The following is a 25977-nucleotide window of genomic DNA, read 5'->3' on the forward strand; positions in this document are numbered from 1 at the left end:
TGTGAATAATGTCATTGTTCGCTCGGCAAAAATCCGTTTTTCAGCCACATTTCCGAAAGTAAGCCTTTTAGGGTATATGTTGCTTCATAAGTTGTATATAAATGTGGCCATTATGTACATTTTAGTGTATCAGAATAGTCTCTGCGACCTTTCTAGGCGAAAATGCCAAAAATCATGGAAATTATGAACTGCGTCAAGCCAAAAACCGTTTTTCGGCCATATTTCCGAAACGAAGCATTTTAAGGTATATGTTGCTTCATAAGTTGTATATAAATGTGTCTATTAGGCACATTTTGGTGTATCGGAATAGTCTTTAAAACCTTCCTGGGCTGAAATACAAAAATTCGAGTGACCGCGAAACCCTGAAAAGGGGTGTGGCCGAAAACGCCCTCATTGCATTTATTTCAAAAATGCAATGAAGTCCAAATGTTTTGAGAATAATCTAGAGAGGTGATAACCGTTGAGAAATCGCTTTTAACACGAAAAGCTAACGAGATAGCCTTTTAGAACGGTTGGGATCCGACTAAAAGGTTTTACCAAACAAAATGAAGCGGATGTTTATCTAAGATTAGAAGTACGGACTCGTACAGGGGAAAAAGTAGGTACTTGTACGCAACTTTGAAAAGTCCGACTCATACGACATACGATTCAGATAGATTTTTTTTGTTTTTGAATTATTATCATCGGGGCTGTTCTAAAATGTAATTGTTTGCCGATGTTAGAGAAAATATACCGCTCGCGAACAAATTAAACACAAAATTCTTAGGTCAGGCAATCATTAAAAAGTAAAACATAAATTAATCAGTAGGTGAACATATAGAATCAGACAAAAATTCTAAAAAATTACTTGACAATCGAGAGACAATTACTCTTCCATCGATTTCTAGAAGGAGAACTTTCCAGCAGAATTGTAAAGTACGTACGATACGAGTAAATTGAATAGTCCGACTCATTCGTAATTCTCATCTTAGATGTTTATTAAACTTCCCTACAAGTAGAGTTATGCGTGTTTGTCTTTCTAAATTATTCAACAATTTCAATACTGAGGAAAAAATGAGACAACCGTGAACAGAAAAAATCATCAAACTATATGATCTGTCTGGACTCTGGAGGGTATGCTACATGAGCTGTGAGCAAAGTTACAGATCTCACTCTCAAACCACGATGTGACATCTTCGGATAAACCATTTGTGTTGTCTAATGTTCCATGATTACCTAGTGAAGCCCCCACCCAGTTTATTTTGTGCCACAAGCCACTGTACCACCTGGCAACTCTAGATGTGAGCTGGTAGTCAAGGTGGAGCCAGATGGGCATCAAGTTGGAATCGCACAATGCAGAATAGTAGTCTTTCTACGGAATTCGAAGTATCTTGTACGATCACATTGATATTGCATTTCATGATTTAATATTTGTTTTGGATGTAATATAAGCAGTAAATATGTTGATATTCCTTTCATATGAACAAAGGACTTTTAAATAAGTATATAAATTGTATGATTATTCAATGAATTCAACAAATTTCAGTATTGATAATGTTGCAGCGTCCGATTATCTTACGCAAATACTATCTGTAAAGATGTAATATTAAAGGTAACAATTATTACACTTTAACAGGTTGCATTTACAACTGAGATATTATTATTACGATTATTCAAAGCTGAGCTGAGATAGGCTTTTGAGAGTCGACATCTCAACATTTCAGCTGACATATATCCAACAACTTTTAACGAGGAATACAGTAATTTTTCCCCAAATTTCGTTATATTATTGCAGACTTCTGGTTAAACTTTCGTAGGGGAAGTTTAACAGGGTTCCTGTTAAGTGCAAAATAGCCGCAACTAACAGTAACATGTTTATGTGTAGCATATGAAGCAATATATGACCCAAAACACCCAAAACATGTTTATGTGTAGCATATGAAGCAATATATGACCCAAAACATGTTTAAGTGTAGCATATGAAGCAATATATGACCCAAAACACCCAAAACATGTTTATGTGTAGCATATGAAGCAATATATGACCCAAAACACCCAAAACATGTTTATGTGTAGCATATGAAGCAATATATGACCTAAAACACCCAAAACATGTTTATGTGTAGCATATGAAGCAATATATGACCTAAAACACCCAAAACATGTTTATGTGTAGCATTAAGCATATGAAGCAATATATGACCCAAAACACCCAAAACATGTTTATGTATAGCATATGAAGCAATAATAACAATATATGACCCAAAACACCCTCTTACCGTCAGCAAACAACTGGGTTAGCAATTTTAGAGAAAATATTTTCATTGGGAACCAGCTTTGTTTACTGGGTAAAAACAAAGTTCTAGTAGACTTACGGTCTTGTGGCGAAGAATTTTCGAGCTCATCAAAATATTCAAAATCTTAAGGTGGGTCACAAATTTGTCACAAATTGGTCACAAATTGGTCACAAATTGGGTTAGAACGATCACAAAGACCCCAAATAAGCTCAAAATGTTCGTAATGGCCACATTTATATTCAACAAACGAAGCAACATGTTCACTTTTAGAGTTGTAGTCGATATGATAAAGGCAAAAGTGCAATTTAATATTTATGCACTTTTTGTGGTCAGGTTGATTGATGGCAATGCCTGACCACTGTTTTTTGGGACGATGGTGTCCTAAATACACTTCTTTGGAACTGATTGCAGTTGCAGAAATTTTATCCCATGTAAGTCACCATCAACACAGACGTGTCGACGCTTTTGGATTTTGTAAATACATTTTACCGGAATTATGTACAACTTGAGTTAAAACACTATTTCGTGACATACTAATTTTTAAACTAATTTTATTTATTGAGTATAACTATACTGTGAAACTGATTACAGTTGCAGACATGGGACACTGAAAGTCATCAAAATCAACACAGAAGTGACGACAATTGAAGACCGGACACCTTCACAGGCATGCACCCAGTGCACCACCCAGTGCACCACCCAGTGCACCACCCAGTGCACCACCCAGTGCACCACCCAGTGCACCACCAAGTGCACCACCCAGTGCACCACCCAGTGCACCACCCAGTGCACCACCCAGTGCACCACCCAGTGCACCACCCAGTGCACCACCCAGTGCACCACCCAGACGGGAGCCAGCAAATAAATGAGAACCAATCCTACTTGGGAGTATAAACCCGGTTACGGACTAAAACCGTCCGGGAATTACCATTACCAGTAATAAACATAAATTATTTTTCTGCGGAATATCAATAATGTACTTAAGGTTAAACAATGTGACACTATTACTTTACATGCTAAGTGAAGAGGGGGTTACTCGTGGAGAAGAACCTCAGGTTGGAATTCACAAACCTGCAAAGCATAATCGAGGATTGCGTTTTCTATGAGTAGTTGATTGCTGAACTGCTCCGTCATCAGCAGATCTTTCACAAACAACAGAGAAGTATAATTCCGCAAACAACGATAAACGAAAACAAAAAGCTCATAAATAAGTGCCGCTGCACAGTAAGTCAAAACCCGCGTTGACGCAAAACTCAACCTGGACTAAAGTTAGAAACGTCGAAACCTGTAATTCAACCCAAGCGTGGAAACTAATCTGCACGGCGCACAGTTGATAGGATACAGTTGTTATAGGATACACACCAATTTTTATAAACTTGGTCCCCGCACTACCGCAGTTAAAACATGTATCCCAAAGAGAAAAGCTATTTACAAGTTGTCAACAGTGCTGCCTGGTCTCGACAAATGGTCCTTAACTCTGCGTATTATACTCCGCTGTACTCCAAGTTTTACTTAGAGTTAGTAGACTTAGTGGTCTCTTAGTAGTCTCTGTATTACTCCGCAAAACTCTCTGTATTACTCCGCTGAACTCTCAGTAGTCTCACCTAGTGTGCTCTCAGCAGAAAAGCAGCAGTGATATTGGTTAACGTTAAGTAATGATAGTCTGCGGCGGAGGTGTACTAATTAGTAAACAATTCTGGGGAATCTGAGAATTGGAGAGAGAGAATTGGAGAGGTTGTCAACAGGAAGTAATAGTGAAAGTTGAACATAATATTGTATGACGTTTAATAATATTGTATGATATTTTGTTAATCACCAGTATAAACCTATAAACTCCTCGCCTGTAGTTAAGTTTATTAATTTAATATAATATTACAATTTATTTAATTTAATGTAATTTAGGATATTTAAACTTCCGACTGGTTAAATAATCCTTTATATGTGATCACTACTACTGCTTAGTGGTTAGTATCAGTCATGTTTCTTGGGTGGTCTAATAAGTACTTTCAATAAGTGACAAGGTTGTCATCAACCAATACGGAATATATTACCTTATTACTAGTAAAGTGTTGCTTTTTTTACTACCTTATTACTGTAAATATTTAATTTTTTTTCTGGATAAAAGAAACAGAAGTAGGAGGAAATCTGGCAATATTATACTGTACGTGATCGAAAATGAAGAAAAAAAACCTTAGTGTTGAACAGTATAAAGCGATCCTGGAATTTGAGGTGTTAAACGATAGTAAATACGTAAATAGCGTGCCTTAAATTGTAGTAATATTATGAAGATATAACTATAAGGTTCCTGATAGATAATATTACTACAAGCCATTCACGGATGTTTCCGAAGGCAAGGAATAATCAAGGAAATTATTCGTTATTATTCAGAATTCATGCGTAAATACCAGTTAAACGGTTCACAAAACCTCAGTCTTGGTGGGGAACTGAAATTTGCATTATCATTAAATAGATTTGGCGGGGAACTGAATAATTTGCGTCATCATTAAAAGGATTTGGTGGGGAACTGAAATTTGCATTATCATTGAATGGATTTATTCTCAAAATTCCCTCTTCAGAATAAATTCAATTCAAATATTCCTTCTTCGATTCTCAAGAGAATGCTACTTATTCAAGGTAAGAATTCTAAATAATTCGCAACTACTAAACACACAAATACAGAAGTAAGTAGTTACCTTGTTCATTATCGCAGCGAAGGCACTCTCCAAGTTAATAAGAGTTGGAATAGTGGAACCAATCACCGTGGAAACAGCCTCCCGGTTAGGAACAGCAACTGGGTTAGAGAGGGCCAAGGAGTCCACCCTGGGAGACTCCACATCAGTTAAATCAGCTAAAATATCACTCCTCAGCGTATCTTGCTGTTCCAAACGGTTAGAACTAGAACTGGACTGGGGAAGCTCCAGAATCCCTGGTTCCACCGTCTCACTTCCCGCCAAGAAACTTGGCTGTTTCTCTTTCTGTTTCTCTTTCTCTTTCTTGTCGTGTGAAGATTTGCTGAACCGGCTGCACGGAGAGGAGGGCGTCTTCATCGGAGCGACAACTACTAGGTTAGTTAACATTATGATGTAATAATGCTTATAAAAACAATTAGTTTAATAAGCATTATGTCAAGTAAACGTGCACTTGTACGGGGTACTAACACAACTGCAAAACACTTTAAGCTACATAACAAGCTGCAAGGTTCCCAATCTTTAGTCTTGCAGCTATAGTAATCTGGTTAATTTTATGGTGTCGTTTTATAAAGATGAGATATTATGTAAGTACACCTAGTTACGAGGGCTCCAACGTAACTAGGTGTACTTACCTGGGGCTTGAGGTGTCCGGTTTCCAAATACAATGATACTAATCACTGATCCGTGTATAAAGTGTTGTAGTAAACTAAGTAAAGTGGCAGGTGGTTTTGAAAATAACAATGGAAGTTAAGTTATACAAGTTAAGTTATACAAGTTAAGTTATATAAGTTAAGTTATATAAGTTAAGTTATATAAGTTAAGTTATATAAGTTAAGTTATATAAGTTAAGTTATATAAGTTAAGTTATATAAGTTAAGTTATATAAGTTAAGTTATATAAGTTAAGTTATATAAGTTAAGTTATATAAGCTTAACCCTCGCTGCAATAAAATGATTCAATTGTGAAGTTTTTAAGTTTTTACGTTTTCAAGTTTTTAAGTTTTTAAGGTTTTAAGTTTTTACGTATTTAAGTTGTTAAGTTTTTATGTTTTTAAGTTTTTAAGAAAGCGACATGAACATTGACATAAACATGATTTGTAACGGAACGTGGTTATTTTAGATCAGGATAGCAATAAAATAGCAATAAAACTTACTTTCGTATAATAGTACAATCCATGGGAAAATAGATTTTTTAAGTTTTTGAAAGTTTATTATTATATTTGTAATACTAATATAAGTTGAGGAATATAAGCTGAACCCTCTTTGAAATAACTTTTAATCTATACTGGAAGGGCTTCATTTAAAACTTTGAGTTAGTCAACCTGACAAGTATGACTCAGCTTCTTTTAAATTAAAAAAAGGGAAAACAGCAGTGCTTTAAACTTTGGTAAAATTAATATCTTTAAAATTCGTAGTTTGTTTGAAAAGTTAATAAATTCGCGATTAAAAAATTCGGTGTATAGTAAGTCGACATTAACGATAGTTTTTATCTGAGAGCTAAGCCTAATTTTGTGGCTTTCATTAATTTCCTTTATCTGCCTCAAACAACAATACATTTGTGGCCTTGTAAATATAACCGCGATAATATCATGTATCACGCAAATGAAACCTTGTTAACAAAATTTAAATCAAATACTTTCAACACTACTATATACAGTTTGTTATTATAACAAACAATTTGTGAATATGAGAAAGAAATATGACGTAGAAATGTCAATACGAGATTTATCTATTTACCTTTATCAGAAGTTCTGAAAGAATCATCGAATGAGACTCAATAAAACAACACGACTTAAACCATATCTTAAACTAAATAACTTAAAAATTCGGTGAAATCTTAAATATATTCGTAGTGGCCGAAAAATTCGTAAAAAACGTATCAAACAACACCGAACACGGGAAAAAGAGCAGATAAATTAAAATTCCTCCATATATTCTTTGGGTACAATGACTTGTTGGCATTTGAAGATATCTAGTCATATCTCCCTTGAGTACAATACCAGACGTCGTCAAGGCGGCCAAAACATAGTTTGATGTTTTCTAAGTGCAGTTTTGAATTTGCACGTGTACGTAATTAAGATTTTACAATTATCCGAACACCATTGTTATTTTTCACATTTCTAAAGTCGGAGTCACGGCGTGACATCCTCAAATGCCAGCAACTCATTGTACCTAAAGAGCTAAAGTAGATACGGAGGAATTTTAATATATCTGAAAAGCTTTGTTTTCCTGTTTTGAAAAATGTTTAAAGAGTTGAGTCATACTTTTCTAACTCAAAGTTTTAAATTGAACATAGCCACGTAAATTATAGGTTATTGCACTGAAGGTTAAGCTCCTATTACTCAACTTACATTGTTGTTTTCAAAACCACTTTACAGCACTTTACATGGTACCTTTAGTCTTTACTTGAAGTATAATTCACGTCCATATTCTACTAACTAACTAAAATTACAATTCACGCTATGAATTGGTTACAGGCCAACTCTTTGAAACTCTCGACGGAACTAAACTGCTTTTTCACGTAACTAGAGCAGTTGCAATGCTTGGTGATACTATATAACTAGTATAAGAGCGTCTGTAAATCATTAAAAAGTATATAAAATATAGCAAAAGACTTAACAACCATGGCATTTACAAGTGAGCTTGCAGTTTTACAAGTGAGCTTATAGTGCATGTAACCTGCCAGCCGGCCAGCGGAGGTACCTAACTACTTGTTCCAAACTGCATACCATTTCCATGGCACACGATCTAACAACTTTATGAACTTTTGAATATCATTCAAAAACGATATACCCTTATATGGAAGCTAACTGTTAGTCTACAAATTGAATCTTAGTGGGAGACATTCCTACAACGCGGAGTTTATAGACATAAAAAGCATGGTGGGGAGTTTAAATATACTTCTAATACCACGTTATCATATTACTGATATCTAATACAACCACTCTCCTCGTTATTACTCAAGAATACATAGGATCCGAGCCGTAAAACCGATGAAATTCTATTTTGAACAGCTAAACTGAGGTTTAATATTGGCAAAATGTTACTGAAATTACCAAAATTGGTAGATAAGTAGCATAGGTTTTAACTCAGTCGCACATCTTGGAGTCGCTATATTAATTATTCTATGAATTGACCAATGCCTTGTATCTTAGTACTCATTTTTATTCATTATTACAGTAAAACCCCGATTTACCGCGGAGTTTGGGGAAGGAAAAACTCAAAAGCCGCAGTAAATTGGGGTCCGCTGGAAATCGGGATTTACATATATATTTTGGGCCTCCATTCGGGGGAAGGAACTGGCTGCTTAACTGTAGTTGGTTTGGAGAATCCTGGTTTTCATTCACTTTTTTCTTCTTTCTTTTTTACATTAAGAGACAAACATCTGTAAGTATTTTACAGTGCCGTACCACTTTTAATCACTTGTTTTTTAGCACTCTAGTGTGATTTTAGCACTTTTATACGCTATAAAAATAGTAAATTATCGCTGTTTTTGAGGTGTTCTGTAGGTAGAGTTGTTCTTCAGAAACAACGGCCGTCTACAGTGCAAATTAATGATTTTGTGATTTTTGAGGAGTCAATTTACGTTTTTACAAATTAAAAACAACATAATACAAAGATAAAACTAGTTCTACTCACATCGCGTCTCTCATGTACTCTAGCTAATTTACTAGACCGGAACCTCCAGAAACTAGTCCACTGGACGCTGGAGTGAGCTAACTCCCGGTACACTCTATCATCTGATTCTGACTCTTCTGGGTAGGTAGCTGCTTCTGGGTAGGTGGATCCAAGGGAGAAGGTACATGCTCTCTTCTGGTGCATGCTGCGAGGCAGAGGGGTCTGGTGTGACTATACTGTGGTGTGACTAATGTGGTGTGACTAGTGCTAGAGACAGACAGGAAGATCAACAATATCCAGAACGGAACAGCATGGTAGGATGATTCTGCTATAAAACCAAAAAGCTGCACACCTACAATAATCGACTGGAAACCACTGCTAAGAAACAACAAGAAACCACCTATAAGAATCAACAAGAAACGTCTATCTCTCCCTTGACAGCGGTTACAGAGCTGTAATAACAATTACCCGTTATAATGAAGATTGTGAGACAAGGTGCACACACTTTGTAATATAATTACTAATTAACTAATTAACTGATAACTGGGTATTGTGACAACTCCGCAAGCAGCCCGGTATTATCACAACATAAACCTCCGCAAGCAGCTCTGGTATATTAAGTATAAGTAGTTAAGAGGTGGGTTAACCACAGGTTCTAGCCACGAGGTAAAGGGAGGGGTAGGGTGGAATAGTGGCAATTCAGGGGAAATAGTGGCAATTCAATCAGGGGATTTGATTGGCATGTCAACAGGGGGAACAGATAGGAAATTAAGGGGGGTAGTGGAGAGGGAATGAACTGGAAGAAGGGGAATCCTGGTTGCTATGGTGATGATCCTGGCGCCTTTTAGATCTTGTAGTTGTGAGTGTCAAATATTGAGGTATTATTTGATAATAGCTGTCGATTATTACCATTCAGTGACTATAGAACTAGTCTACATTATGACAATGTTATCCTCCGCAAGCAATGTTGTCTCCCTTGAAACTCTTTAAAGTTTTTATGATAGACTTTGAAGGGTGCCCGTTCAGCCATATACCCACAACGTATCTGATCGACTGCCAAACAGTTATCTTAAAACTTTACTGTAAACATTTTCTGATTGACTCTTCTGTATCCAACTTCAAGTTTATGTGTTATAAAGTAGTGTTGAAAGTATTAAAAACTAGGCACTGAGAATGATGTGAAACAGTGTGCCTGTCATCTGATTCTAGGTAAGTATAATTAGTGAAATATTATGCAGAGAAACCTTATTAAAAAATAATGAGAGCCGTTAATTTTAATTTAGAACTGACAGAGACTTGCCAGAATCGTCGCAAATTCTGCAGAACAGCCACAAATTGGAAAATGAGCACTTCCTAGTTCCTCCGCAAGCAACCACTTCCTCACTTCTTCCACTTCCTCACTTCTTCTCTCGATGTTTTACGGCTAATAATCTTGATAAAATACTGTGATTGGAGAGTTGGATTACGGGGATTTAGCTTGACCTGAACCTAATTAATAATTCATCTCAATACTCCTCTCGCCTCTGATAGTGATACATACGGTTATTTCTACCATAGTATAGTAGTAGGACAGTTACAGGTACTACCTAGGTACAGAGTGTAATATCCGGATCGGAACATTGTTTTAATTTATTAGTTGCATTATTGTGATGATTCTGATGCAAAATGTCTAGATTCCTTTTATTGCGACAAGGAAAAGGCTATCAGGATGAGGAAATGTTCGACGTTTTTAACACCACATCATCGTATTCAGGTAAAAAATGTACTTTCATCCCACAAGCGTGTGGTATGTGCCTACATTTCCGAGGAATTGCTGAGTAGAAATTGCTGAGTAGCTCGGATTCACTATCTGGAATGCATAACAGCTCTTCTTCGTAAGTTACTATACAGATTACAGTATACGGGATACGGATACCTCTTCCGCTGAGTTCAGCTGTGGGCTCTCTGGTTCTCAAGAATGTATTATGTGAACTAGTCCCGTATCTTGACTGTGACACACATACATCGTACTTGTGTGTGGTTCTGATTATACTCAGTAGAGCTGTCGAGGGTAAATCTCTCAAGCAAGAACCGTCCAAAGTAGGCCGATAATAGTGCCCTATATAATCAATGCTGTCGATGTATTTTATGCTTGATTTTGCAGCTACATTGATTTTCAACCTTGGGCAACAGAAGATCTAGACATCATATTCAATGACAGAATACAGTTGGGGTTTCCATTAGCAACAGTCACTATCAGCAACAGGGGGTTACTATTAGCAACAGTTACAATTAGCAACAGTATCATGCATAATTGCGTACACACAGTGTTAACTGTAAAGTATTGAACTTGTGACCATGCCTATTAAACCCCACTTTGAGTAGAATACCCAGTGGAGCATGAATTCTTATCATATGCTCACCAACCAGTTAGTAGTTAATGCCATGTTGCAGAAGCACTTCGCTTGATAGTATGAGGGTTTTGCTTTGGTTTTTATATCTGCTTCTGACAATAAAACCGGCTGAATTGTCAGATACCAACTGTAATGACGTTTGCACGTTTCTGCACGAAGAACCCGAATGGGGTAGCATTACTGACTTTGAAGGCGCTGCTTTCACCCACGAATTGATTTCTAACACAGTGGCTGGTATAATATCTGCAGAATTCATAACTTATTACAATATAATAGATGACTGCACTAGAAACAAGTTACAATTCATAAGTAGTCAAGAGGGAAATTATGACCTACCGCTCGCATTTTGGTTCGAACCAACAAAATCAGTCAGTGTGTCCGGATTTCTTTCTGGAGTAAAAAAAAATAGTGGATACTTTGCATTCCCTCATGAAATGGGAGATTATTTCCAGTTATCGGACAGGAACCCGAACTTCTATTCGATGCTCATGGGAAACACTAATAATGCAACATCTATGCAATCCCTTGAGATCAATTACAAATCCAACGAAACCTGGGAAAAGTACCAAAACAATAACGTCAAACTCCGTGACACAGTCAGGATAACAAGTGAAGGGAAATGTGTGGTCTTCAAGTACATCTCTGTGTGTCCTGATGCAACTCCTAGACTCTGTGACGAACCTTCCTCGGTTGTAGAAGCACAGTTAGGTGAATCCTACAATCTCTATTGCTCTGCTTCGGGTGCTCCATTCCTTGCTGCGAGCTGGATTCATGATGGAGAACTCGTGACGAACTCAAGAGAGACCCATGTTGTTGATAAAGCCACACACAGAATCATTTCACAGATAGATATACATGATTTCTCACATGATGACCTAGGAGAATGGACTTGCACTATTCATAACAAGAATCTCGGGAACAGTGTGACAAAGACCATCAAATATTCCTACTCAAGCAAAACAACTGTAACCCAAGCTCCATCGCAGGACTATTACATACCAAAGAATGATCAACTAACATCATTTGAGTGGACTGTGGAAGGCTGGCCTCTAGATCAAGTTACTTTAGATTGTCATGGAGTTGAAGAAAATGATATCACTAAAGGTAGCTCAGAGTATCAAGATAACGAACCTCCTATTATTAAGCTTACTTTGACACTACAGGATAAAGATCAGGTATTGTGCAAAGTCACTGACGGGGATAAGGTTCTAGATACAAAGAACATCACCAAGGTAGGGTTCGGCTGTGTGGCTGGTGAGAAGGGTGTTGATAAAGGCTGTGAGGTATGTCCTCAAGGAGAAACAAGCCAGGCTGGAAGTATAGAGTGCTTCTCGGTTGAGATTCAGTGTGAAGAAGGAACTTATGGCGTAGAGGATGAATGTGAGGTATGTCCAAAGGGAACAATCAGTCCGGAAAATGCTGCGAAAGTTCAGGAATGCATTTTAACAACAAGTAGCTGTGAAGACGGGTCCTATGGAAGTGAAAATGACTGTAAAGTTTGTCCAAAGGGTGAGATAAGCTCTGCAAGTTCTGTGAAAATACAGGAGTGTGTTAGAGTTGAGAGTAGCTGTAGAAAAGGAGAGTTTGGTTATAACAACATTTGCACTGAGTGCCCAATAGGGAAGATAAGTGAAAAGCACTCTGTTAAAATCCAAGAATGTGAAACTGCCACAAGCACATGCGAAGAAGGTGAATATGGCACTGACATTTGTCACACTTGCCCCCACGGTAGCGATAGTCCCAAATCTACTGTCAAGATACAGGACTGCGAGTTTAAAGAAAGTTCCTGCGGTGAAGGATACTTTGGAGTTAAAGATGACTGCTCACTCTGTGCAAGCGGAGAGTTCAGTCACAAAGATGCTGTCAAAGCCAAAGACTGTTTTCCTAAACCAGGATCAAATGAAGTAGATAACTCAACGAATATTCTCCCTCTCATCGTCGGACTAGGAGGTGGGGTAGCAGTACTTCTCATAGCAGTGTTGATTGTTCTAGTAATACTACTGGTGCGACAAAAGGGCAATTCATCATCACAACAACAAGACCTACCATTAACCACAAATATAGTAGAGAAGAAGAAGAGTTTCAGGGCAAAGAAGCAGGAAGTGATAGTAGCCACCACAGTAAATCCCCTTTATGAAATACACAATCTGGCCGATAATGAGAACACCCAGGATGCCTCGGTGAGCCAGCCTCAAAAGACTGCAGGTAATGTCCCGCAAGAAGGAGATGTCCATGTTGAGGATGATGTTGCTGAGGAGAGTGTTTACGAACAAATGCTACAAAGCTATCCCAAAAACGATGCAGAAACCTCTGAGGACACCTACACAACCCTGGACAGACCAAAGAAGAAACTAGGGCGATCTTTTTCAAGCAAGGGTGATGCTGTTGTGGAGATTCAGTCCGCTTATGAGACACTGAGTGAACATGTCGGAGAGGTGTCGGAGATAAAGGAGTTAAAGGAGATAAAGGAGATAAAGGAGGCAGTCGGGAAAGACAAAGGCAAACTAGAAAAAAACAGCGAGACAAAAGGAAAAGGTCTGGTGATTGACACTCAGAAAGACATCAAAGATATCATCATCAAGAACCAAGGTGATATTGTTGGTAGAAAAGTCGATGTTGAGAGCGACGATGAGGGAGACTATGATATTCTCGAAGACCCTCCTCGGCTTATAAAACCACGTGATGATCCTGGTTGCCATGGCGAGGTTCCTGGTTACCATGGTGAGACTGCGCAGTCCACAACCTCGCCTATCTACAGCCAAGTAGATAAACGGTAAGAAGTAAAACACAAAGTCCGACAATTCTTAATGGTTCGTTTTTCCTTAGAAAGTCCATATTAGAAATATGATTCTGCCTGGCTAATCTTTCAAACTCGTCACTCGTCAGTCTGTTATTATGGTTACGAGAATCCGTTTATTCAACAAGTTGAAATTTAAAGGACCAGTTAACTGAAAACAAAGTTATCCTCATATTTTGACAGATTGTGACAAATAGCAAACTAAGCAACGAGTCGAAATTCCTAAATCTCTAACTGCTCTCTAACGCGTGTAAATAGCGTTTGTATTATTATGGCGATGACGTCATAAAGTCCCTTGCGCGCGCAGAGGAGCTCGTTAGACTGTATTTTACAGGTAGAAAATGGACATAATACAATGTTTTTCCCCGAATAACTCGAAAAGTAAGTAATTTAGGGTACATGTTGCTTCATAACATGGCCATTCTGCACAACTTGCACACATTCAAAAACCTTTAGGGCCTTCATAGCCCAATTTACCAGATACCTATAGTTTTGCATGATTTCTGGAAACGAAAATCAGTTTTTCGCAAATAACTGAAAAAGTAAGCACTTTAAGGCATATTTTTGTTCGTAAGTCATATATCAATATGCTAATTGCGGTTCTTTTGCACCCTTTCTAAAGACTCTATCACGATCCTATCGAAAATGGGCTCAGCACCACGCCCAAAATGGTTTTTGGCGAATTTCTCGAAAATTAAGGATTTTAGGCCATGTGTTGCTCAATAACTCCTATATAAACATGCATATGCGGCTTCGTTTAGGCCTATTTTGAAATCTCTACGACCTTCAGAAGCAAGGGGTCGGTTACGTTATTGGGTCAATATGGGCGTGGCCCTCCTGGGTTTTATCCACGGCCAAAAAAATGTCTTGTCTCCAAACGAAAATCGTTTATTCATACCTTCGGGAAGGTCTGTGCAAAGTTTCGTGAGTATTTGAACATTTGCAGGTTCATATCCATAAATGTCCATAAATGACTGGACTACACAACTTTAGAGTTAACTTTGGGGGGGGGGGGGGGGGGTCCAACCCGATCATTCCGATCATTCCGATCCCGATTTTGGCCTCATCAACCCTCATATCGGAAAAATCGGGAAAATTTAAATCTTCCCTCTGAGGTTTCTAGGCGATATAGGTAGCTATTTCTGTACTTAAATATGACAAGAAATCGATTGGTGGTGGTCCCAGAACTCCAAAATGGTATCTTGTTCCAAACAAGAATCGTTTCGTCCGAAAAACAACACAATGTCGAATCAACTCTTGTTAAACAGAAACATCCACCCCGGTCCACAATTGAAAGAGGTACGGTTGGTAATAACAATCGTAACAAATAGCGAACGCTTTAGTAACTTTTGATTTAAATTGTCTCTACAATTTGTCTCCACAATTTGTAACAGGCTATCTGCAGAAATGGGTAGCACGGTTAATGACTGGTCCTTTCTCAAACTTCCAATCCTCAGTTAGATACAAAGAATAGTCTACACAATTTTCAATAACATTAAAAGGGATGAAAATCACTTTATTTATCAAAATCTTTATTTATCATGTAACAACTTTTCCATAGTACTGGAGAGTAAAACTCTATTAAACAAAAAAATTCTCGAGCACATTTTGAGTCAGTAACAGTAACATGTCAATATGTTACAGACTCAAATGCGTTTAAAAACATTTTAGTAACAATAAATTGTGTAAACTGATGAGGAGGAGGAGGACAGAGGAGAAGGAGGACTGAGGAGGACAGAGGAGGAAGACTGAGGAGGACCAGGACGAGCACTAGGAGGATGAGGACGAGGACTAAGGACGAGGACTAGGAGGATGAGGACGAGGACTAAGGACGATGAGGACGAGGACTAAGGACGAGGAGGAGGACGACTGAGGAGGAGGACTGATTAGGAGGAGAAGGAAGAGAAGAAGGAGGAGGATGAGGAAGAGAACTGAGGAGGAGGAGGAGAAGGAGGAAGACTGAGGAGAAAGAGGAGGACCGAGATGGACTGAGGAGGAGGAGGACTGAAGAGGAGAGGGAGGACTGAGGAAGAGGAGCAGGATTGGTGGAGGAAGACGAGAAGGAGGAGAAGGAGGAGGACGAGAGCGAGGACGAGGAGGAAGACTGAGGAGGAGGACTGTTAAAAAGGAGAAGGACGAGGACTGAGGAGGAGGACTGAGGATGAGGAGAAGGAGGACTGGGGGAGGACTAAGGACGAGGAGGACTGAGGAGGAGGACTGAGGAGGAGGACTGAGGATGAGAAGGAGGACTGAGGATGAGGAGGAGGAGAAGGAGGACTGGGGAGGACTGAGGAAGAGGAGGACTTAGGGAGGACTGAGGAGGAGGAGGACTGAGGAGGATGATGAGGAGGAGGACTGAGGATGAGGAGGAGGAGAAGGAGGACTGGGGAAGGACTGATGAGGAGGAGGACTGGGGGAGGACTGAGGAGCAGGAGGATGACTTAGGAGTAGGAGGAGAAGGAGGAGAAGGAGGAAAAGGATGAGAGGGAGGAAGAGGACTGAGGAGGAGGAGGAGGAGGACTTAGGAGTAGGAGGAGAAGAAGGAGAAGGAGGACTGGCGAGGAGGAAGACTGACGAGGAGGAGAAGGACTGCGGAGGAGGAGGACTGAGGAGAAGGACTGCGGAGGAGGACTGACGAGTAGGAGGAAGAAGAGGACTGAGGAGGAACAAGATGAGGACTGAAGAGGATGAGGAGGATGAGAAGGAGGACTGGGGGAGGACTGAGGAAGAGGAGGACTTGGGGAGGAGGATGAGGAGGAGGAGACTGATGAGGACGAGGAGGACTGAGGAGGAAGACTGAAGAGGATGAGGACAAGGACTAAGGACGAGGACTAGGAGGATGAGGACAAGGGCTAATGAAGAGGAGGAGGACGACTGAGGAGGAGGACTGATTAGGAGGAGAAGGAAGAGGAGAAGGAGGAGGAGGATGAGGAGGAGGACTGAGGAGGAGGAGGATAAGGAGGAGAACGAGGAGGAGGATGAGGAGGACTGAAGAGGAGGAGGATAAGAAGGGGAATGAGGAGGAGGAGGAGGATGACTCAGGAGGACTCAGGAGGTGGAGGAGGACGAGGAGGAGGACTCAGGAGGAAGACTGAAGAGGAGGAGGAGGATGATGAGGATGAGGACTGAGGAGGAATACTGAAGAGGACGAGGACTAAGGACGAGGAGGAGGAGGAGGAGGACTGAGGAGGAGGAATGATTAGGAGGAGAAGAAAAAGGAGAAGGAGGAGGAGGAGGAGGAGGAGAAGGAGGAGGATGAGGACTGGGGGAGGACTGAGGATGAGGATAAGGAGGACGAGGACTAAGGACGAGGACGAGGACGAGGACGATTATGAGGAGGACAGAGGATGAGGACTGATGAGGAGGAGAAGGAGGATGAGGATGAGGACTCAGGAGGAGGACTCAGGAGGTGGACTCAGGAGGTGGAGGAGGATGAGAAGGACTCAGGAGGAGGAGGACGACTATGAGGAGGACTGAGGAGGACTGATGGGGAGGAGAAGGAGGATCAGGAGGAGAAATGAGGATGAGGAGGAGGAGAAGGAGAAGGAGAAGGAGGAGGACTGGGAGTAGGAATGAGGAGGAGAAGGGGATTGAGGAGGAAGGTGAGGAGGACTGAGGAGAAGGGCGAGGACGAGGAGTCAGGAAGAGGACTGAAGAGGACTGAGGAGGAGAAGGACTCAGGAGGAGGAAGACTTAGGAGGAGGAGGAGGAGGACATCTAAATGTTTTGTCTGTTTTTGTCCGTTTTTGTCCGCCCTACTTTTTGTCCGTTTTGAAAATACAGGGAACCGAACGGACACAAAACATGATCCCCCAGCCAAGCATGTGTTACGATACAAATGTACTTGACTATACATTTAAGGTGCAGTGTACTAGTGATATTATGGTATGTTTAAAGACCGGACCACAAAATATAACCCGGTACCTAGTGTTGTACTAATACATAATAACAACTAACAGGGATAAAATTAATGAGCAGAAACAATCGATCTCACGTCAAGAGGCCAAAGCACTCGGGTCTGGGAGTACATGACAACTCCAACTAGTAGTGAGCATACTAGCCCCTGCAGTGGAAAAACACATAAAACATACTATTGGAATGTCCAATTAGTTCGTTTTCTCATAACAATATAGCATATGTAGGGGTTCTGGTTGAATTATATCACTTCTGAGAGGTTTTAGAGATCGATTCTCTAAAATTTCTCAATTTTCCGATTTTTCCGATTTTTCCGATTCCGATTTTGGCCTCATCAACCCTCATATCGGACATCGGGTTGGACCCCCCCCCCCCCCCCCCCCCCCCCCCAACTTTAGAGAAACTCATATGTCATTTATCTCAAATTAAGCTGTTAGTGTCCATGATCAACCTGTTGCGACAATGTTTTACGTGAAATGTAAAAATCAGGAGTAATATAAAAAGTGTATTTTTAGATTAAAGTGCTAGCTCATAGTTTTAGAATTGTATAGATTAACGTTGGTCGTTTAGCCATCTAACAATCGATCGTGCCGTAATATATGGCCAGAGAATAATAGGGTCTTGGAAATTCTATAGTTGTTCAGTGGGTCGATTGACTGAACACGTTTGCACTTGGTATTTAAACTTACCAGTAGTTTATTTATGTTATGGACCGATGATAATGCAATTAGGATAACAACTAGGTAAGCCGTAAGTCTAATTCAAAACACACCGTACACTGCAATCAGTATTACTATTTGGTAGACCGGGTATTTTGGCGGGAATTCTGTTCCCACGGCACTGTTCTGATAGAAGCTACTTCTACTAATGGTCCCAGAGGAACGGCCGTAAAATAGCCAGACTTCTTGTCTCCTGTACTGGCTGACACAAGCGAGTTAAAGTTAGAAATTTCGCTATGCTATAAATATAATTGCTCTCGGAATTGAACAAACTCTTACTTATCTAGATCCTTTCTAAATTCGTTAGAGTTTCATGGACTGGGGAAAAATAATCGGTACAGTCTCCCTTGTGTAATTAAGCAATGAAAACAATCCACAATTATCACATATGACATAAGTTGTAATAGCAGAAACTTTCTAACCGTACATTCACCCGCCACTGTTCAAGAACCTATATCACTGTTTAAAATCATGACGTGAGCACTGTACATCCAATCAGCTATTCCTTTAGTTAGGATGATAGCCAAAACTATAAGGATTTTGGAGAACTAGGGTAATAGTCATAATTCTAAAATTTGAGTGAGTTACACGTGTTTTATTGATGATGATAAACATTTGCAATGTATTACGCCATGCAAGCGCGCACTGAGGGACTTTATGACGTCACGAGGCCACAGCTTATTATTGCAATAAAACGCGTTACACGTACGCTAGAGAGTTGGTTCTTTCGGCGATACGATTCTTTACCAGTTTGTCACAGCTGATTTAAATCTTAGCCAAATTGGAGACTACAAAATTTTCAGTTATCTGGTCCTTTAAATAGATTCACAAATTAAAATAGCTCGTCTCCTTTGCATGGGTCGTCCTATTATTCTTATGTTGCATAAATATAACTTAATTCAGGAATACTAATCTCTCAAACACTTCAGTCAGTTACGAGAGCCCCTGTCTAACGTATCACATCTCCCTGAGATATTTCCTCCCGTCATACCATCTTATAACAGGTAAATGTGCAGTTTTAGAACATTCTATATGTATACATTCTAGATGTATACATTCTACATGTACATTCTACATTCTACATGTAGAATGTAGAATGTAGATTAGGTTGGTTCAAAAATCACAAACTTTCTCCGAAAATCAGAGAAACTTTGTGTTTTTTTAAACCAACCTAAATAGTAGGCCATGGGCCGGATTAGATGCCATGGATTACCGTAAATACAGGGTGGCCCATAAGTGACTACCCACACGCAACCTCTTAATAACTCACGTAATTCGTCTCCAAATTGCACCAAAATTTCAGAGATTATAGATATGGGTCAAACTTAGATTTCCTGAAAGTTTCGTAAGCCACGCCCAATTACAGTGGGCGTGGCGTGACACTCCCTCTTTTTCACTATTGTCTTCATAAAATGAGAACGCTTTAAGCTAAGAACTCAAAATTTTTTGCACACATTTGGCTTGATAATTGAAAACTTTTCCAAGAGTTTCAAGTTCATTGGTTAAAATATGGCTGAGTTATGACCATTTTAAAATCCATCGGATATGTGATCCGAGCACTCAGTCAGTGATATTTGCACTCAATTAGTGATCTCGTCACCCAATCTGATCAAGAGTAAGGCGTTAGCGTGTATTAATGAGGTTCATTAGGCTTTGATTGGATACCGATGATGACTTTGCTAGAAAGGGAAACACAAATTTTTAGGATAAAAACCAGATCGTGACTTTTCAGGAAAAGCCGTTCTCTCCACCACTTCATCCGGTCTAGTAGAGCCCCAGTGAATTGCATTCTGGGAGTTGACATATCCGTTTATATGGCCTTGTCGCTGTATCAGATTTCGTCCTCAAAGTAGGGATCCACATTCTGCTTGGACAGGAATGTGTTGGCGAAATCTATCCTCGATTGGAAATCACGGTCCAAAAGTTTGTGTTTCTTTGTGATTCGGTAGGCCCGGTTCGATGATTCAATGGATGGTTCATTCCTTTTTATTGATTGTAAGGAACCTGTGACTAGCAGGGCTAACAAGCCCTGAAATGGTGACACCACTATAAATTCGTGTGATAGCGTTTTAGGTGCAGTCAGCTGTATAGGCCGGCCCATAAGCAGGCTGCAACCAATCAAGCGGTGCATGTGAGCCAAACAGGCCATTAACCAAGTGACGAGATCACTGACTGAGTGCTCGGATCACGTATCCGATGAGTTTTGAAATGGTCATAACTTAGCCATATTTTAACCAATGAACTTGAAACTTTGGGAAAGGTTTTCAATTATCAAGCCAAATGTGTGCAAAAAATTTTGAGTTCTTAGCTTAAAGCGTTCTCATTTTATGAAGACAATAGTGAAAAAGAGGGAGTGTCACGCCACGCCCACTGTAATTGGGTGTGGCTTACGAAACTTTCAGAAAATCTAAGTTTGACCCATATCTATAATCTCTGAAATTTTGGTGCAATTTGGAGACGAATTACGTGAGTTATTAAGAGGTTGCGTGTGGGTAGTCACTTATGGGCCACCCTGTAACATATTCTTGACGGCATTATGCTATGGGTAATCATTCTCAGTTTGCTGCAAACAAAATGACTTGCTAAATTAACGCAAGGATATTTCCAGTGATTCTGACGATGAGCACGAATATGCTAGCATGGAAATAGCAACACTCTCCAGAATGCGGATCCGGAATCTTAACGATAAGGCGACCAGCAGCAGACACCAGAGCGAACAGGATGACACGGAGTATGCTACCATCTTGACAAACTTTAAAACGTAGAGAACATCTCTCAGGCTTAAAAAAATTATGAACAAATAAAAATGCAGGGTTGAAAATGAGTTATAATGGAGAGAAGCTAAAACGGCTTTCAGTTGTTCTTGGTGTGATTTTTCCTTGATTTATGGATATTAGTTATGAAGTATTTCTATGCAAATTGAAGTTTTTCCAAATGCTTCCTCATAAACACGATCTTCTTCAAATGGAAATGCACATTTTATTGCGTGAGTGATTATTTTGATGGTTTTTAAATGACTTTATCGGTGTCTTTGTTTTGATAGGCAATTTGTTTTTTGACACGTTTTCAGTTTTAAATTTTACATTGCAGCTGATCGAGCATAATTTTTCATTGGTACGCTATGAGTATGGAGCTTGTTTTATTCATCGATTTTCTCGTTTCTGTGTTGGCTTTTGTATTATAATGAAGTCAATTTCTGTGTTACAATTATATTACTTTGTCTGTTACAATTGAGCTAACATTTTTTAATATTAAATATTAAGTCGTTCATCCAGAAACATAAACGTCGTTTTGTTGACGTCTAAAATGCTTTCCGTATGTGAAATTGACAAAACGGTATGTGTGTATATATGTATTTAGTCATTTGATTTATCGATTTGAAATTGTGTTTTCTAATTTTTGATTGTCAGTTTGTTTTTAAAATTTTACTCTTTTTGAACGAAATTCTGAATGCGTATAATATATTGACTCCAAAACTGCGACAACATTTTTTATGGATACTAAGTCTGGAAACTAAAAAACCATCCACTCTTCCAGTTTTTAAGTTCTCATTAAGAGAGATGCACACTTCTTAAAATTATGTATTAAAACCTAAAATAATCTAAAAATAAACACAGAAGGTCCGAACGTTGTCATATAATCAATACTATGAGGAACAATTCACAGTTTGGGGGAGGGGGGGGGGGAACGAACAAACTCTCTAATAAGACTGAACGTGCCATAGATTGGAAACAGGCTGAAACATTTATGGCATCTTTCAAGAACATTGAAGCTTGAACACACGTGACTGTCGACCAGTGCTTGGCAACTGAATAACGATGGATAACTATTAAACTATTAAGACGTTGTAAGAGTCCGATACCAAGAATCACGTGTTATCTCAGACCACAACCATCTTATCTAGTTATACTTGACAGTTAGGACAGCAAATACTGTGCCAGTACCTCCAACCACCAAGACATGTTCATAATAATAAACTGAGAAGTTCAATTAATCGCCTGCGTAACCGCGGCAACCTGTCAAAATTTGTAAACGGAGCGTGATTTCTCGATCATATCAACTTGTTGCCATGGTTCAACACATAGCACCAGTAAGCTTATCGCGACTGTAAAATGTTTTAATCAACAAAAAGATGTTTATTGTAATATTTCATTGGATCGAGCACTAAGAGGGCACATAAGCTAATGAAACAGTAGGAACATAACAGTATTAATATAAATACTGAACAGGATAATATTAATATAATGCTACACGAGAATAATGTAACAGCTAGTACAAGTGTAATCCTTAAAGAAAACGGCTACAATTTGTGTAATCTTTAAAGAACTTTGAGAACTTTGAGTGCCACTTAGCAGACGGTCTTTTGTGAATCATCCCTTTATGGGAGGGTTTAGCATTTATACTCCCTCTCAAAAGCTTGCGGAGTAACTATTTGACAGTTTTCTGTTGTTAACACTTTTATAACGTCACAGTGCTTAAGAGGGATCGTATAAAAGCAAAACAGGCAAATTAACAAGTTGAACAAATTCCCGCTTTTTCATTATAAGAGTGGCAGTTGTATAATGTATATGAATGGGAATTAAATAATTCTTTACGTTGTAATTTGTCTTTGTGATTTATCTTCCATAGTTTGATTATTTTGTGACAGAAGCCGTCAATATAAAGCCCCCGCCGCCACAATTTGATATAGCAAACAATATTAAAATACTTTAACCATAGTAACAGAAACTTAAAAGACAAGATCAATCCTAGGCGACCTACGTTTAGTGTTTTGAAATACATTTAGCAGTTTAATGTTTTGTGATAATTGCCGCGCGTTAATCATTTCAAGCATAAACAAGAAACTAATCGATGATCATCTGTCATATGATGATTTTAAAAAAATAATATGAACCTGTACCTCTGAGAGCTTTTCACGGAACTAAAGTTTTAATATTTTCAACAAGTAATTTTATTTTTGATTAAGCTGCAGTGACAATATAAATTTCGTCGTATAATTTCGCAATTTTTGAACGGACCAGTAATTGCTAATGCGGAAATAAATAACTTTTAGCAAACTAATAAATAACTTTAAGCAAACTAATCACTTACAATAAATAACGTTAACCTGCACGTTAACCTGCACGTAATAACGTTAACCTGCACGTTAACCTGCGCGTAATAACGTTAACATGCACGTAATAACGTTAAACCTGCACGTAATATAACGTTAACCTGCAAAGTGCACGTAATAACGTTAACCTGCACGTAAACCTGCACGTAATAACGTTAACCTGCACGTAATAACGTTAACCTGCACGTAATAACGTTAACCTGCACGTAATAACGTTAACCTGCACGTTAACCTGCACGTAATAACGTTAACCTGCACGTACCTCAGTGATGACTGAACTCTTCCTCAGTTTATTCAGTCCTAGTTCCACTTTCTCGCTCAGTATATTACTGCCACTATTCTGAAATTAATCATGTTGTTTGCTATTGTTCTCGGTTCAAATGAGGTATAAGCTACGTAAAACTACTGCAGAAATGTAATACTTCCTTACGTAAAATAAGTAAGTATTGCTCGCGGTTGAATACTGTGAATAGCAATAGAATTATCTAAATAAAGATTAGAGATATTATTGTACTACTATTCACTACAAGAGTACAAGTAGTAATGTTTGAACTACGTTGCAGAGATTAGAAATATTATTGTACTACTATTCACTACAAGTATAGTAATGTTTACGTTGCAGAGACTAATTTCAAAAGCTCACCTGCATCTCACCGAGCTTTCGGAACAACTGAAAATAATAACAACTTAAAACGAGTTTAGATACCGTATACTCATATAACGATAACAAATTAAGGTATTAAATAACCGGCTAGTTCAAGTTGAGGTCTATAAGTATGATTTTATCCGGAGGTCTGAACAAGTAGTAAAGTTTTCTTTAGATCAATAGATACATTTTCCTTTACAAAAAGATGTTTCATGACAGCCCTGGATTTTTACAAGTGAAGTTAGCTGAACAAACTCTTAACCCGGGGGAACAAAGATTCATTCTAAAAATAAATGGGAAATTCAATAAAATATACTTGTTTTTCTGTCCTATTCGTCTTATATTGGCACAAGATAGGTCTTTGCCACTTTTCAGTTGAATAGTCCACGTACATAAGTACGTAGAAGTACGTAGAAGTAGAAGTCAACGTATAAAGTCAACGTATAACATATAGGTACAATGGTAGTAACGCTCGGAGGTATGCAAACATTTGGAGGAAGGCAATGCAGATTGCAGGACAGTCGACAAAATTAGCATAATTAATTAATTATATGTCGCTGATTCACATAATTATTTGTCACTTATTGACGGTTTGGTGTCGTTTAAACTTTTAAAGGAGTATATACAGGCATTTCAGTCAAGAGACAACTACAAAATTGGTAAGCTAATAACCAAGTTTGTAGCCAACCTACAATTAGCTTCAGAATTCTGTCTCTTTCGTATAATTCTGTATCTACACAATGGTAAGGTGAACCGTATATTTTATATATATTATACATATGTTAAACTTAATATGATAACAATAAGTGAACTTACCGTATACACAAAGGTAAACATTTAAAATGGTATAGGGGGAATCATTCAGGTCGAGTATGCAGCAGCATGCAGTTATTAGTAATATAAATCATATGGTAATATTATAATATATTATATATGAGTATTGCTGAAAGCACAGTGTAAGGCCTACACGGACCGCCCCTAACTAGCCAATCCCTGTTTACATGCCGTGTAGCAGGGGACTAGAAAGAGCTAAACTAGTAAGCGGGGCATAACCAATATGCCAATATGCCAATATTATATATGTTAATATAATAACAATTAGTAATTTACGTGAGTTAACTCACCGTGCTTATTGGTCCAGTAATGTAAAAGGAATCGTTCCTATTCGTGGCTAGGTAAGATTTAGATTGTACGTGGTTAATAAAGCACTGTGTAATAACTTAGTCACTATATTATTATACATATTATTTATTATATGTTATAACTATTGTACGTATAATAACAATCATGTATAATAACGATCATGTATAATAACTTTTATATATAATGACTATTGACTATTACAAATGTGAGTGTTTCCAACGCTGCAAAGTGCTCAACTAATATTTATTATAAGAGCTATTATAATTTTGAACAATTAACAAATACATTTGCTTGGTTCAAAATTATAATAACTATTATAATATAATGACATAAGTAAACTACGAAACAAAAGAGTACCTAAAAGAGATTCAGCAAAGTTCTGGTATATTTACGCTTTATTTGATTCCCTTCGCACTGGACGCGAGGCATTAAGGGTCAGACATTCACGAGCACCCCGCACCTGCCCGATAATAATTTAATTAACTAAATAAGATAATTACAATCGATCAGGACCATGATACTAAGATCTACAAACTCTTATGTTCGACGTAAATAATAAACGTATTGTTCCCATGAGAGATCAAAATAACAACTTGATATTAAAGTTATTAACGAAAATAAGTTATACCTATCATAAATCCCAATATTATACCTTAAAAGCTTAAACT

General features: G+C 38.5%; 1 protein-coding gene across 1 annotated transcript in view; it reads right to left on the reverse strand.

Moving 5' to 3' along the window:
• Positions 1-25977, reverse strand: part of LOC134825013 (transient receptor potential cation channel subfamily M member 2-like) — an 81524-nt gene that overhangs the window by 41875 nt on the left and 13672 nt on the right. Inside the window, exons 6-7 of the mRNA XM_063837063.1 lie at positions 24164-24190; positions 23783-23860 (exon numbers count right to left, since the gene is read on the reverse strand). Of these exons, the coding sequence (XP_063693133.1) occupies positions 23783-23860; positions 24164-24190 (105 nt within the window). The remainder of the gene's footprint in view (positions 1-23782; positions 23861-24163; positions 24191-25977) is intronic.

The sequence above is a fragment of the Bolinopsis microptera genome, chromosome 13 (assembly GCF_026151205.1).
Source record: "Bolinopsis microptera isolate Bmic1 chromosome 13, MBARI_Bmic_1.0, whole genome shotgun sequence".
NCBI classification, from domain to species: Eukaryota; Metazoa; Ctenophora; class Tentaculata; order Lobata; family Bolinopsidae; genus Bolinopsis; species Bolinopsis microptera.